Consider the following 15,823-nt stretch of genomic DNA (forward strand, 5'->3'; position numbering starts at 1 on the left):
CTGGAGATCACCGAGGAGAAGATCAGGACGGTTTTGGTCTCCTATGTTGATTAAGATCTGCTGCCTTAAGAGATCTGAGGCAGCTTTCAATCACGGCCTGGAGTTACGGCTTCCAAGTTGGGCTGGGCTTGCCTATCACCCATATGGAGTTGGACTCTTGCATGCTGTTTCTCCTGTCCCCCATAGACTCAGGAGGACCCGGGGTGAAGAGTCGCTGTGAGAGGGCGGCTCAGTTTCTTTTCATCTACAACCTCTCCGGATGTGAGAGATCCGTGAGGGTATGTTCTTTCTCCCTGGATGGGGTCTCCATCTGCCTCCCAGATCAGCCTCGAGGTCGGGGTGAGAGATCGACTGCTGACTGTTTCTGGGGTACCCAGCACAAGTGAGAGTTGGGCTGGACTGGCGGTTTTAGACTCATATACTCCTCCTGATATGACATCATCTTTCAACATCTGACTGCCACTTCCCGAACTCACATGGCCAGTCATGGCACGCTTACGTTACTCTGGCACGGACTTATACGCCCTCAGAGGTACTGCCCCCCTCCTGGGTGCGTCCTGCCTTCTTTTTCACCTTACCTCTTGATGACGGGCCCAATTGTTGGGACCCTGAGAGATGGTCAGGTATGGATTGGGGTCTCCGGTTTATTGTTAGGAAGAGACCCTTGATCTGTTTTTTAGCAAAAAATTTTAAGGGGTTAAGGGGGAGGACCAGGTCCGGGATTGATCGCGTAGGGGGGGAGCAGGGATCGGTTGCCTCCGGAGCTCTGGAGCGGGTCGTGGGATTACCTATTCCCACGGTAGGGAATGGCAGCATGTGTACGAACAGAGGGCCGTATCGACATCCGGGAGGGCCCCTCCGCTGCTTACAAGCGGTGAGGCGCTCCGACCCTCTGCTTCTGCCCCGAGGTCCCGGGAGCGACGATGTGCAGCCACCTGAGCTCCGGTTGGTGTACTTGAACGCCAGGTCCGTTGTTAATAAGGCTCCTCTTGTCCGGGATCTGGTCGAGGGTGAGCATGCGGACCTGGCTTGCATCACGGAGACTTGGTTGGGCCCAGAGGGTGGCATTCCTCTGGTTGATATTTGCCCTCCAGGTTTCTGGGTGCTACACCGGCCTCGGGCTCAGGGTAGGGGCGGGGGAGTGGCGGTAGTCATGAGGGAGACCTTGTGTCCGCGGGAGGCCACCGTTCCCCAGATAGTCGGGTGTGAGTCTCTCTTCCTGAGATGTGGTCCTGGGGCGCAGTTGGGCTTGCTGCTGGTGTACCTTTCGCCTAGTCATGTAGCAGCAGCCCTGCCTGAACGTCTCGACATCCTCTCGGGGCTGGTGATTGAGTTCCCCAAACTTATAGTTTTGGGTGACTTCAATCTACCATCCCTGGGAGGATCATCTGAGTTAGCTCGGGAGTTCATGGCTTCCATGACGGCCATGGACCTGACGCAAGTAATTTATGGACCGACTCATGTGGGAGGCCTCACCCTTGACTTGGTTTTCTTATCTGGACGGTGGTTAGATGACCTTGGTGGGGGCTCCCCAATTGTTATGCCCCTGTCATGGACCGATCATCATCTCCTGCGGCTGGTCTTCCGTTTTGCCACTCCCCGCCGGGGGTGTGTGGAGCCAATTAGATGGTACCGCCCCAGGCGCTTAATGGACCCTGATAGGTTCCAGGCAGCGCTGGGGTCCCCACCTGCCTCCGTTGCTCACAACTCGGCGGATGCCTTAGTGGAAGCCTGGGAAAGGGCAGCCACGGAGGCACTTGACTGAGTTGTACCCTTGCGGCCCCTGACCCGGTGCAGATCCCAGCAAGCTCCATGGTTTTCCGTGGAGCTTCGGGAGATGACGCGTTGGAGACGGGGCCTAGAGAGCTGTTGGAGTTCCAGCCGATCCGAATCCGACCGATTGCGACTAAGAACCTATATTAGGTCTTATCTCGCAGCGATAAGGCCGGCGAGGTCCAATCACTTCGCTACCCTTATCGCGTCCGCAGATAACCGCCCGGCCGCCGTTTAGGGTGACCCACTCCCTCCTTAATCAGGTGAGGGAGGAACCCTTGCAGGGTCGTGCTGAGTTTAGTCAACATCTGTCGGACAAAATCGCTCGGATTCGGACCGGTCTGGACTCTGACTGGGCAGAGTCTGACAATCAGGACGCGGGCGGTCTTGTCGATATTATCTGGGAGGAGTTTGATTCTGTGACTCTGGAGGAAGTGGACAGGATTATGGGGAGATTGAGCTCCACCACATGTTTATTGGACCCGTGCCCCTCCTGGCTGGTTTATGCGGCTCGGGAGGGGACACGAAGCTGGTTCCAGGCGGTTATATCTGCCTCTTTGAGTGAGGGTAGTTTCCCCGCCATCTTGAAAGAGGCGGTGGTGAGACCTCTCCTCAAGAAGCCTGCCTTGGACCCAGCTGTGTTAAATAACTTTCGTCCGGTCTCCAACCTTCACTTTCTTGCGAAGGATGTTGAGAGTGTGGTGGCGCATCAGCTCCCTCTGGTCCTGGATGAAGCGGATTATCTAGACCCGTATCAATCGGGTTTCAGGCCCGGGTACAGCACGGAGACGGCATTGGTCGCTCTGGTGAATGATCTCTGGAGGGCCTGGGACAGGGGACATTCCTCTGTCCTAGTCCTATTAGACCTCTCAGCGGCTTTCGATACCATCGACCATGGTATCCTGCTGCGGCGTCTCAGGGGATTGGGAGGCACAGTTTTTCAGTGGTTCTCCTCCTATCTCCTGGGACGTTCGCAGTCGGTGTTGGCAAGGGGGCAGAGGTCGACCGCGAGGTCTCTCGCTGTGGAGTTCCTCAGGGGTCGGTCCTCTCGCCTCTCCTGTTCAACATCTACATGAAACCGCTGGGTGAGACTTCCGGTGGCGGCGCGGCGCCGAAGACAGCCTTTCCGGGCTGCCCGCGGCTCAGCTGTTTGTTTTTTCGCCCGAAACAGCGCCGATCAGCTGTTCGGGCGAAATTGAAGCCCCCTCCTCGGGAGAAGAGGAGGGGGTGAGGCCCCAGGTAGGGGTAGAGTTCTCCGGGGCCGCCTGAGCTTGGAGCTTGGGCGGCTGAAGGATTGAACTCCCCCGAAGCCTGGGTTGCTCCCAGCTGGCCGGCGTCTCTGCTCCGAACTTCTTGGAGCAGAGCCAGGCGTCTGCGAACCATCCCTGCCTGAAGAAAGGACTATGATTTAAAGGAGCAGGCAGAGCGGTACAAGAGGTAATGGTCAAGAGGATTATTTTACTATACTCTCTAGCTTTTTGGACTTTTTAAACTTTAAGTGAAAGTGCGTCATAACTGAGGACTAAAAGATGGCGGCGAAACCTCCCCCTAAAACTCTTCGGAGCGGTGGATCTTCGCCGGTGCAACAATCATCACTACAGGCATTACACCCTCCTGAAGTGCTGACATCGAAGGATTTACGAGATGCTCTGGATAAACTTTTGGAATCAATCAATCAATCAATGGGTGATAAATTCGCACAGATGGAGGAGAAATTGGAGAAATTGGAGGAGAGAATGGAAGAGAGGATGGAACAGAAGTTCAGCGTGATGAAGGTAGACATTTTGTCTTCAGTGCATAAAGTGGCGGGATGTGTGGAAGAATTAGATGAAAAAATGGATGATCTGGCTCAAAGGAATGCTATATTAGAAGTAAAAGCACGGGAGAATGAAAATGCAAGAGAAAAAGTGGAAAGGGAGTTAAGTCTAGCCCAATATTACCAGATGCAGTTTGCTGTCAGAATCAGAGGTTTAAAAGAGAATATTAAAGAAGATTTAAAGCAGCTGATTTCTGAGGCTCTTGAAGTGGTATTAAAGCAGCCAGCATCTGAAATAAGAGCAGCTATGGATAAAGTGTTTCGGGTGAACTCATGGATTGCCAGACAGAGAAAATTGCCTAGAGATGTGGTGGTTTATTTTGCAAAAAGAGAGATTAGAGATCAAGTTATACAAGCTGCCTATGATGCTAAAGTGGTGATTGCTGAACAAGAAGTCTTGGTTTTAAAAGAAATTCCTCCAAGGATTTTAAGGGGAAGGAAGGACTATACATTTCTCGTGCATGAGCTCAAGCAAAGAGATATAAGGTTCAGATGGGAGATTCCAGATGGGCTGATGGTGATGCATGAAGGTAAAAGGTATCGGCTGATTACTGTGAAGCAAGCGCATGATTTCTACAATAATGTCTTAAAAGCAACCCCATTAACACTTCTGGAAGCTGGAAAGGGATCGGGAGAAGGAGAACATCAAGAGGATGAAACAGAGGAAAGTGGTGTTGGAGGAGATCAAGTTACAACTTCTCTGGATGATCCTAGAGAGCAAAGAGTAACGCGTGCTGCTTTAAAACGAGCAAAGAAAATAAAAGAACAAGATCAGCAAAAGTCTTCAGATTCTTCACAACGTACATATAGTCAAGCTGTGGGAGGAGCACGGCCTAAAGAACTTAGTCCTATCAAAGCTGTGCTCCAAGAGCTTTGGGAGGATATGCATGGCAACTAAATTTTTAACCTGGAATGTTAATGGACTAAATTCACCGCAGAAGAGGAAGAAAGTTTTTCAATATTTAAAACAATTTAAGATAGATGTTATATGTTTGCAAGAAACGCATATTAGACTTCTGGATCAAAAGCATTTATTGAACTCGAGACTGGGTACGCAATTTGTTGCCTCTGCAGAGAATAAGAAAAATGGAGTGGTTGTTTATGTTAAAAGTGCCTTAACAGCAGACTTAATTGAAGCAGATAAACATGGAAGATATGTTATGATTGAGCTGTTGTTAGAAGGTAAAAAGACGCTTCTAGTTGGATTATATGCACCTAACCAACAACAAGCTGATTTTTTTAGCTTACTCCACACAAAGCTTACCCAGTTGGATTATAAATCTTTTATTTTTATGGGAGACTGGAATGGTGTTTTGGATGTACAGTTGGACAAGGCTGGAGCTTTTAAGCGCATTCCAAGTCATGCTAGACTGCCTAAATCTTTTTTTGAAATGAAGGATGACCTGGAATTGCGAGATATTTGGCGTGAGAGACACTTACAGGAGAAGGATTATACTTTTTATTCTGATAGACACCAATCTTTTTCGAGGATTGATTTTATTTTGTTGACTAATGATTTTTTTTTGAGAACTAAAAAGGTGAAGATTTGTGCAAGAACTATTTCTGACCACAGTCCAGTTTGGTTGGAGATTGATAAGGAGAAAAGAGACAGGCGCTCGTGGCGTGTAAATGAGAATTTGTTTAGAAATCAGAGAAATGTGGAAGAATGTAAACAGAGGATGAAGGATTTTTTTGAGATTAATATGAATAAAGGTACCTCTATGGACATGGTTTGGGATGCTAGCAAGGCCTATATGAGAGGGGTGTTGATATATATGAATAATAGACATAGACGTGCAGTGGAATCTAGAAGGAAAGAACTGGAGAATGAAATAAAGGAAAAAGAAAAGGCTTTGATTTTGAATCCAGAGGATGTGAAGCTTAAGGAGGCTATTAGACTGCTAAGAGGACAATTTGATAAATTAATGGCAGATCAAGTGGCAACCAATCTGCGGTTTGCTAGGCACAATACTTTTTGCAACGCCAATAAACCAGGCAGATGGTTAGCTTATAGACTGAGGAAAAAACAAAGGGCCTCTAATATAGACAAGATTGAGTATAAAGGTAGGGTTGTGTTTCAACAGAATCTTATTAAGGATGCTTTTGTGGATTTTTACTCGAAATTATATACTAAAGAGGAAATTAATGTAAAAGATATCGATATATATCTGGAGAATGCTAGCATCCCAGTTCTTACGCAAGTGCAAAAAGAGGGGATTAATCAATTGATTACAGAAGAAGAAATTCTTACAGCAATTAAAGAACTGAAGGTGGATAAAGCGCCAGGCACGGATGGCTTGACTGCGGCCTACTATAAAAATTTACAATTTGAGATGATAAAGCCGTTAAAGGAACTGTTTCAGACAATTCAGAGGGGGGGAAAGGTGCCACCGTCTTGGAAAACAGCTTTTATCTCTTTGATTCCGAAGGAAGACCAGGATGCTACTCAAGTTAAAAATTATAGACCGATATCGCTTTTAAATACAGATTATAAGATATTTGCTAAGGTTTTGGCTAATAGACTGATGAGGGTTCTGCAACAGGTGATTCATGGTGATCAAACGGGGTTTATTAGTGGTAGACAAATGAAAAATAATGTGAGACATATAGTTGATGTGTTAGAGTTTTTGGAAAGGCACAACCAGATCTCTGCAGCGCTAATCTTTTTAGATGCTGAAAAGGCCTTTGATCAATTGAATTGGCAATTTTTGTTGAAAGTTTTAGATAAAATGGATTTTGGGGAAAAATTTTTACAGCCGATTAGGGCATTATATCAAAAACAATCTGCCCGCATTATAGTTAACAATAGCCTGATGGCAGTATGTAATATTGAGAAGGGCACAAGGCAAGGGTGTCCGTTATCGCCCTTGTTATTTGTGTTAACATTAGAGATACTATTGGCTAAGATTCGGAGTTCGGAAAAAATTAAGGGGATACAAGTTGGAGATCAGGATTATAGATTGAGAGCATTTGCAGATGATCTGGTTGTTACAGTGACCCAGCCAGAGAACTCTGTTGTGGACCTGATGGAGATAATAACGCAATATGGGAAGGTTTCTGGATTTAAAGTAAATACACAGAAAACTAAAATTTTGGCTAGAAATATGACAATTTCACAGAAGGCTCTCTTAGAAGGATTAACTGGATTTGAGATTGTTAAGAGGGTTAAATATCTGGGGGTGATTTTGTCACCCTCTAATACAAAGCTATATAAAAATAATTATGAAAAACTATGGGGGAAAATTCAAAAAGAATTGGAGAGTTGGCAAAAATTGCAATTGTCTTTGTTGGGACGGATTGCAGCAGTGAAAATGAATGTCCTGCCCAAATTTTTATTTTTATTTCAAATGATACCGATTCTTAAGAAAGATTCTAATTTGGAGGAATGGCAGCGTGGTATCAATAAATTTGTGTGGGCAGGGAAAAAGCCACGAGTTAAACTTAAGATTATGCAGGATACTCGTGAGAGAGGTGGCCTTAAATTGCCTAATTTTAAATTATATTATGAAGCTGCTGCATTAGTAGGAATAAGTGATTGGATTAATTTGACGCAATCGAGGTTATTAAATCTTGAGGGCCATGACTTGTTGTTTGGCTGGCATGCATATTTGTTGTATGATAAGAAGGTAGATACTGTGTTTAGGATTCATATCTTAAGACAGGCATTGCTAAGAGTTTGGAAGAAGTATAGACATAAGCTAAGCAGCAAGATACCATTGTGGGCAATTCCAAAACACGCAATAGAAAATATACATGCTGGTTTCAAACATGACGTGACTACGTATAAGGAGATTTTAAATTTCGAAAGGAATGTTTGGTGTTTGAAATCATATAGCCTCTTGCGAGAAGAGAAGGTTGTTCAAACTTGGTTTCAATATATTCAACTACAGGCCAGGTGGAAAGAAGACCAGAAAAATGGATTTACAATGACTGATGAAAACTTGATAAAGCAGATTAGAAATCAGGGATCAGCACATATTAAACGGATATATCTTGCATTGATAGAGATTGACTCAGAAACAGAGCTTGTTAAGGATTGTATGATAAAATGGGCCCAAAACATCCAGGAAGTTATCTCAATGGACACGTGGGAAAAGATTTGGGTGAGGAACGTAAAATTTACTCAAGCTCAAAATCTAAGAGAGAATTTTTACAAAATGTTTTATAGATGGCATCTAGATCCTAAAAAGCTTGCAAGTATGTATCCGAATTATCAGCCTAAATGTTGGAGGTGTGGTGAGGAAGATGCAACATACTTTCACATATGGTGGACATGTAAGAAGGTTAAGGCTTTTTGGATAAAAGTCTGGTGGAATATGCAGAAGATTCTTAAACAGAGGATAAAGTTTTGTCCGCAACTTTTTCTGTTGGGAATAATTGCAGACGCTACAGTTGTGGACACTAAGCTGATGTTGAACTTAATTACGGCGGCAAGACTTTTGATAGGCCAATACTGGAAGAAAGAGGAACTGCCGACCATAGAAGAGTGGACTTTAAAGGTTTCCGACCTGGCAGAGATGGCGAAGATTTTGGCCTATTTGAAAGATCATTCGCAAGAACGTTATATTATGGAATGGAGAAAATGGATTGAGTTTATCCAGAACAAGTATAGGGTTAAGAAGTTTTATGTAGCATTCGAATAAGTCTTCTTTCGTTTTCTTTTTTCTTTTTCTATTTTAGTTTGTTATATATATTTAATAATGCTAAGGTTTGTTTTATCCTATATAAGCTAGAGAGTGATGGATTTTAGAATTTATAGTTGTTAGTATATGGTTGTTTATGATTGCTTTCTTTTTATATATACCTTGTACTTAGCTCTGGGAAGTCGGGGGGGGGGAGGGGGGGAGGGGGGGAGGTAGGGGGGAAGGAGGGAGGGGGGGAGGGGGGGGTGGTGGGGGGAGGAGGGAGGGGGAAGGGGGTTTTTTTAAAGGAAAACTGTATTTTAAAACTTTTCAATAAAAAAAAAAAAAAGAAACCGCTGGGTGAGATCATTCGTGGTTTTGGAGTTGGGTATCATCAGTACGCTGATGATACCCAACTTTTTATTTCGACCCCAAACCACCCCAGTGATGCCCTCGACGTGATGTCCCGTTGCCTGGAAGCGGTTCGGGTCTGGATGGGGAGGAACAGACTTCAACTCAACCCCGACAAGACTGAGTGGCTGTGCATACCGGCATCCCAGGATATTCAGAATATCCCATCTCTTTCTATGGGGGGTGAGCTATTACCCCCCGTAGATAGGGCTCGCAACTTGGGAGTCCTCCTAGATTCACAGCTTACTTTGGAAGATCACATAGTGGCCGTGACTAGGGGGGCCTTCGCCCAGGTTCGCCTGGTGCGCCAGTTGCGGCCCTATCTAGACCGGGATGCCCTGTGTACGGTCACTCATGCGCTTGTGACCTCTCGTTTGGACTACTGCAACGCTCTCTACATGGGACTCCCCTTGAGGACCACTCAGAGGCTCCAACTGGTACAGAATGCAGTTGTGTTGGGAGTCTCCCAATACTCCCATGTTACACCTCTGCTCCGTGAGCTGCATTGGCTCCCAGTTGTCTTCCGAGTGAGATTCAAGGTACTGGTAATGGTGTTCAAGGCCCTACATGGCATGGGTCCGAAGTACCTTAGGGATCACCTGCTGCCGGCATCAACTTCCCTTCGCCCTGTACGTTCCCACAGAGAGGGCCTCCTCAGGGTGCCACCGATCAGAGAATGTCGATTGGTGGCCCCCAGGGGGAGGTCCTTTTCTGTGGGCGCCCCGGATTTATGGAATCGGTTGCCGATCGAGCTCCAGATGGCGCCCGACCTTCGCTCCTTCCGACGCGATCTGAAGACGCACTTATTCGAACAAGCCAGCCTGGCCTGATGGGGGATGGGTTTGGGATTTTATTGTTGTTTTTTAATATATGTATTTACTGTTTTAGTTTGGGCATTGTATTTAATTCTTTTTTAACTTTTGTATTTTTGTATTTTTATATATTTGCCCTGTTCACCGCCCTGAGTCCTTCGGGAGAAGGGCGGTATATAAATAAAATTATTATTATTATTATTATTATTATTTTCAAAACTCTGCCTGCAAGCTACCTGCCTCCCAATTCTACTTCTCCTTTTCTTATCCTTTGTTCTCCATGCCTTTGTCTGCCTTTCCTGGGAGAGTCCACCCAGAAAGGGGGGAGTTCTTGTTCTCATGTCTTTCAGCCCTGCACAGATGATCCCCCCCAACCTTTGGAAGCAGAAGCACACTGACCCAGATGCTGCCTCCATCCATTTGAGCCATGGAATTGAGTTTTGAATCCAGCCATTCACAAAAAAGCCACCATGTAATCTGAGGATTTCTCAAGTCCTACCAGTCCCCCAGATGCCTGTGAAAAACTGAAGAAAGAAGGAGTCCTAGAGCCATGGGTCCCCATGTGAAGCCTTAGAAGAAAATTAACACTATGGGGGAGGGTGGAAACTCATTGTAGAGTTTTCTTTCTTGCCCCATTTGTATTGTAATTAAGCAGTTGAATGTATTTATGGAGTGATGGGATTTGGGAATAGTTGGCACAACAAGTACTGAACACCTTGGACTTCTATCTGGTGGGAGGGAAAATTTATCCAGAATGTATTGCCCGTTTTGTATTAGTAGCTGCGCATACACATGCACACACACCATTAGAATCACATTGAGTCTATCCCTCCACCTACCTTCAGTAAAGTCCCCAGACTGATTTTTGCTCTATTGCACTAAAACTTTGTAGGAACAACCTCCAGCAAAATTCCAAGGGGGAGGGAACCAGCCCCCGTCTGGTGATTTGCAATTCATATGCCCTAACTGAGAAGGTAGCAGGAAAGAGATCTCCTCAGCCCTGAATATCTTGCACTGGTAGATTCACTATGCGCAATTTAAGGGAAAAAAATTAATAGCCTGACTTACATACTGGCTATCCTCAATTGGACATTGCAAACCTGGGTGCACTGAACTAAGAGCTAGGGCAGGAGGCAACCCTTGAAGATGGGCAGCCAGTGGTTATGTACCATGGCTGTGAAGAACTTTAGGAGGAATATGCAAACCTGACTGGAAGCTAAAGGTGACATCCAACATTTGAAAATGATTCCACCTAACAAAATTTTTGCCCTGACTTTTAGTACTTTATGGGTTGGAAGCTCTCCTTTTGGGAGCCGCTGCAGGGATCCTTTTTCCCCTGCTGCCTCCATTAGTGTTTTTCTCCTTCTTGCATTAACAGTTTAAAGCTTGTTTACCAAATATCCCTCATCAGACCAATTTTAATCTTGTGCCAATAAGTGTGTCACCCACACTATTCTGGCACAAAGAGGGGATTGTGGGAAGTCAGCTCCCCAGAGAAGGAAATATTAAAAGGGCAGAAAAATATATTTCCTAAAAAGATATTGAAGAACCAGGAAAACATGCCCAGATTTCTTAATAGTCCCAGGTCTCCTTCCCCCTAGCAGAAAAACCAGTTCTATAGATATGCAAATGTAAACCATCAGGAAGGTTGGAGCTAGAACATTAAGAAGACAAATACACCTAAAATCTACATACCCCAGCTCCAGGGAAGCAGGACATGACCTTTGGACATAATAGGATTAACCCATCACCATCAGAATGCCAGAAGGGGACACTCAGACTCAGGTCAAAAGTTCATGACACAGGAAATAGCCTCAAACAGGAACAGGAAGCAACTCCAAACAAAAGGATCCAGAGAGTATAAAAACCTATTCCCTACATGTGGTCAGTCCTTCTTTTCTGCCAGCCATCTTCCTGTCTGGTTTTCCTCTTCAATAAACTACAACCTTCTTCCCAAAGCAGTTGCCATGTTTATTCCCAGCTTGGATGAACCATAATGAAGACTTTTGTTCCAACAACCCTTTATGTATTATCAGTGCCAATTCACCCTATCGCATCTTTTTACACATCCACTCTAAGCATGTGCATGCCTTCATTAGACGCCATGCTTTACATCAACTCCTCCCACTGTTAACACCAGGATCCCGAAGTTAACCCTTCGAAAATCAGCGCACATCCCCAATATTTAATTAACCAACTTGAACGTTAACCCCTTCTAACCCATATTTCCCAACACCCAACTCACTGTGTCCCTCTCGGCTTTGAGTTCTTCGATCTCCTTTTCCTTGCCCTGCAACTGTTGCTGCTGCTGCTCGATAAGGTCCAACTGGAGCAGCAGGATCTGCTTGAGGCAGGCCGCCTGGCTGGAGTTGCCCCCACCGGCCCCCATGGGGCTCTTCCGAAGGCTGCTCCCGCCGCCACTCCCGGTGTTGTTGCTACTACTAGCACTTTTCCACTTGCCGCTGGCTTCCGATGAAACCGGAGAACCCACCGCTGCCACTGCTGGGGGTGGAGGAGGCTGCCCGGGTTCCACCGTACCGGAAATCGGCGACGGTAGCGGCGGCAGCGAGACAGACGCTGAAGCGCCTCCAGGCCCGGTGTGGGAGTCCGCGGTATGTCCGGGTAGCACTGCCTGGTAATTGGAGGGGCGGGAGCTACCGGCGGCATCGCCCACCCCCGCTTGCCGAGTACTGCCTTTCGGGGACGGCGAGGGCACTAGGCCACCCCAACAGCAGCTACTGCCGCCACCTTCCTGTATTCCGGGAGCCGCGGCTACCGGAACGATAGACCGGGCCTTGGGGCCTGTTGCCGCTGCAGCCACGGGAATCTGGTTGTGCCGGAGAGGCGGAGGCTGGTGAAGATGCGGTGGCAGCTCCTCCTCTTCCTTCGGGCTAGGCTCCAGTAAGCCCGTCCCCGTCGTTGTCGCAGTTGCTTTATAGACGGTCGATCTCATGGCGATGCAGCACCTTCAGGCTCCTCCGCCTCCCCCTCTCCGCTGCCGGTCCAAATTTCCCACCTGGACGCTTTGGGGGACGCCACCACCCGCCCCACCAAGACCCATTGCCTCCCTTTCTTCCTACGCCACCTTCTCCCGGCCGGTCCTCCCGACTCCCCAACCTTCACTGTTCCCTGTCGCTAGTACAAGAACCATCTCTTTTTTTCCAGATTACAGGAGTGCCAGCCCTGCTCGTGTAGGAAAAGCGAAGCGGAGGCCCTGCTGGCTCCAGAATGAAGGAGCCGGTTAGATCAGTCTTAAGATTCTTCTGCAAGGAATCGGGGAGGGGCGCGTTTGCTTCACCCTTTCACACACACCCGGTTCTCTTGGAAGGAGGCACGTGAACGGTGGCTTTTGGTTTCTTTCCTTCTAACGGACACAGCGGTGCCCAGTGGGTATGTGGGGGACGGGGACAAATCGGGGAAGGGGATTACGTCTTTCCTCGCCCTTCCAGCAAGACTTAAGAGAGGAAGTGTGTGGGGTGACCAGCCCAGCTTCCAATCGATCTGTCCAAATGAACAGCAAGCAAACACTCCTATCTAGCGGATCCCCCTCACTGGGAAGCAACCTTCCCCAAGAACGTGGAAAAGGTTACCGATGTCCCCCTTTGCCAGTCTACAGGAGGAGCCGTCTACAACACATGATGTCTTTTACGCTGGAAATGGGAAGCTAATGGGTTCTCTTCAGAATATCTCGTTTGCCTACCAGCCTTTCCCAGACACTTTCTGGAAATAAGGTAGCCCCATATCCAGAGAGCACAAATGAAATTAAGGGGTTATTTTTACCCACTCTTTATTAATAAAATGATTACGGTGGAAAAAATATTATGGTAAAGAAGGGCTACTTTTACAAGCATGATTGAAACTTCCCTCAGTATTAGCGGAGGTGAGGTGAGGTGAGGTATAAATATAGGTTCTGCAAGGCGCAGGGGCATAAGAAAAATTCCCCTCCTGGAATACTTGATTTTGAGGGGCCGGCTAGGAGATGTGTGACCTGAACCGTCTACGGGAGGCGCGGGAAATTCCAGGCGTTTCCTAATGTGGAATTCTGTTACATTCTGACAACATGGCGGAGCAGAAAAGGGGGGATTCGGTGCAAAAACCGAGTTCTGCTTAATCGGTTACCTTAAAACGACCGCCATAGCCCGGGCCGCCTCCCGGCAATGCGCATGCGCCAACCGCCATTGAGGGATGGAAAAGTAGCGCCCTGGAAGGGAAGGGGCAACACTGACTAGCCGGAAGGAGGAGAATTTCCAAGGCGGGGAGGAGTAACGCAAGATCGGCAGGAGCTAGATCAGGGGTAGGCAACCTTGGCTCTTTTATGACTCGTGGACTTCAACTCCCAGAATTCCTGAGCCAGATAAAAACCAAAGGCTGAAGAGCTTCCCGCCTTACCTAACCTGTTCTAATATATTAGCGATGCCTAGCACAGATACAGCGCCTCCTACAACGTATGAGATATTCTTAAAACATAAATGATTCCGAGAGCACCTCCAAAATCAGATCACCTTGGGAATACAGAAAAAAGTATATTTGTACACTTTGAATTTCAACACACATACCTCAACAGCTGTGGCTCCATTAGTCAATGTTCCCAGTGAACCTTTAAAATCCTTGAGGTTCTGTTCTGAGCCAGGTCCATAATTCGGTTGTTCAAAGTGCCCCAACTGATATCTTGGAAGATCGTGGATTGGGAAAGGTGTATGAATACAACTGCAACTTCACAAATGAATGACTTTCTTTCACAGGGCTCTCCGTCAAGAATTGCTTTGAAAGGCTTCTAATTGTGATAACCTGTCATTTCTAATATAAACAGCTTTTATCAACCTTGATTGCCCAAAGCTAGTGTACAGTTTTATTTTAAACCCCATCCAAATCAGGATACCCCACAGGAAAATTTTCCTAAAGGAGTGTAGGAAGACACACACACACCCCGAGAAAATATTTTGGAGAATATTAAAAAAGCCAAATATTATATTTTCCCCAAAGGAATAATGGAGAAGTTTTTAAAAGGCAGAAACTTCTCCCTCTCCCCCAGCCAGAAACTCAGCAGGCCAGGTCTGTAGAAATGCAGATTTGATAATCCTTTCAGAAAGACTGGAGCCTGGAAGCTTGGAGCTGATGGGATTAGAAAGACAAAGACCCCTAAAAATCTACATCCCCCACCCAATATCTAAAGAGATGACCTTTAGGACATAATAGGATTAACCCAGCACCACTAGACTACCAAAAGGGCACACTGAACCTCAGGTCAAAGTTCATGCCACAGGAACAGGAACAACTCCAAACACAAAAGCCCAAGAAGGTATAAAAACCCACCACTCCCTGCAATATGTGGTGAGCTGCTCCAGATCCACATGCTGTTGTGGTTCTGTTTTTCAATAAACTAGAACCTTCTTTCTAAAGCAGTCTCCATTTTGTTTATTCCCGACTTGGACTGGACCCTGACAAAGATTTTTCTTTCCACAGGAGTGAGAAGAAATACCCATAAGAAAACACCCCACTCTCTTTTTTTTTCCTTTAAACCGATTATGCCGTCTGCCGGCATTGCTTATTACTGGAGAAAGGTGGTTTCCATTCATAAAAGACAATGTTTCCTTAACCAATTAAGATGGAGATGCAATGTATTCGATAACCTCCGAAAGCCGGAAAAGTAATAAACTCAAATGTTGCTATCACTGGCAGATGGAAATAGATTACAGAAAGCAAACCTTTATTTGCTAAATTTGCAATAGCGGAGATACATTTTCCCAACCTTAGATAACCGGAGAAAGTAATAACTTGGAGCGCTAAAGAGGCGGCAGTACAAAGAGCTCAGACAGGCAGGAATTCTTCCCTGAAACCAATCCAAATTTAAATGGCATGGGAATTTAACACCTGTGCTCATGTTCTCCTGAAGGACAAACAACAAAACCCACATGCCCAACCAGAGAGATCTTTCTGATAAAAAAAACCAAGTAAAATATTTTCTCTTAAGTTTCTCCAGTCCTAAAATCATACACCACACTCACATTTTCTTCACAAACATAACACAAAAGGAGGAAATGGTAACCAGCACTAATTAACAAATGTAATGACAGAAAGGAAAAATAGATATACTGTATGTCTAATAAAGTAAGAGAAAAGAGGGAAGATATACTACTAATCAGAATGTCATGGTTCCGATAGATGAAACCACAACAATGACAGCAACGCATGGCTGTTCCCCCCTTAAAAGCTACATTTGATGGGGACCATGAGAAGTTAACTTTCTTTTTGAATCAAGTGCATTCTTATGTGAACCACAATGGCAACACCTATCCAGCCCAGGCGGCAAGGGTTGATGTCGTTGCAGCTAACCTGGAGGGAGAGGCTTCTGAGTGGCTCAATAGTCTGTACAACAAGCAAGCACCTGA

General features: G+C 46.2%; 1 protein-coding gene across 1 annotated transcript in view; it reads right to left on the bottom strand.

Moving 5' to 3' along the window:
- LOC308676565 (male-specific lethal 1 homolog) overlaps positions 1–12,387 on the bottom strand; it is a gene marked incomplete at its 5' end in the record, with an annotated part of 68,637 nt that extends 56,250 nt beyond the window's left edge. Inside the window, one exon of the mRNA XM_081342442.1 lies at positions 11,680–12,387. Coding sequence (XP_081198568.1) covers positions 11,680–12,387 — 708 coding nt within the window. The remainder of the gene's footprint in view (positions 1–11,679) is intronic.
- Positions 12,388–15,823: the final 3,436 nt, after the last annotated feature.

This window comes from Vipera berus (genome assembly GCF_964194415.1).
Source record: "Vipera berus genome assembly, chromosome: W".
NCBI lineage: Eukaryota > Metazoa > Chordata > Lepidosauria > Squamata > Viperidae > Vipera > Vipera berus.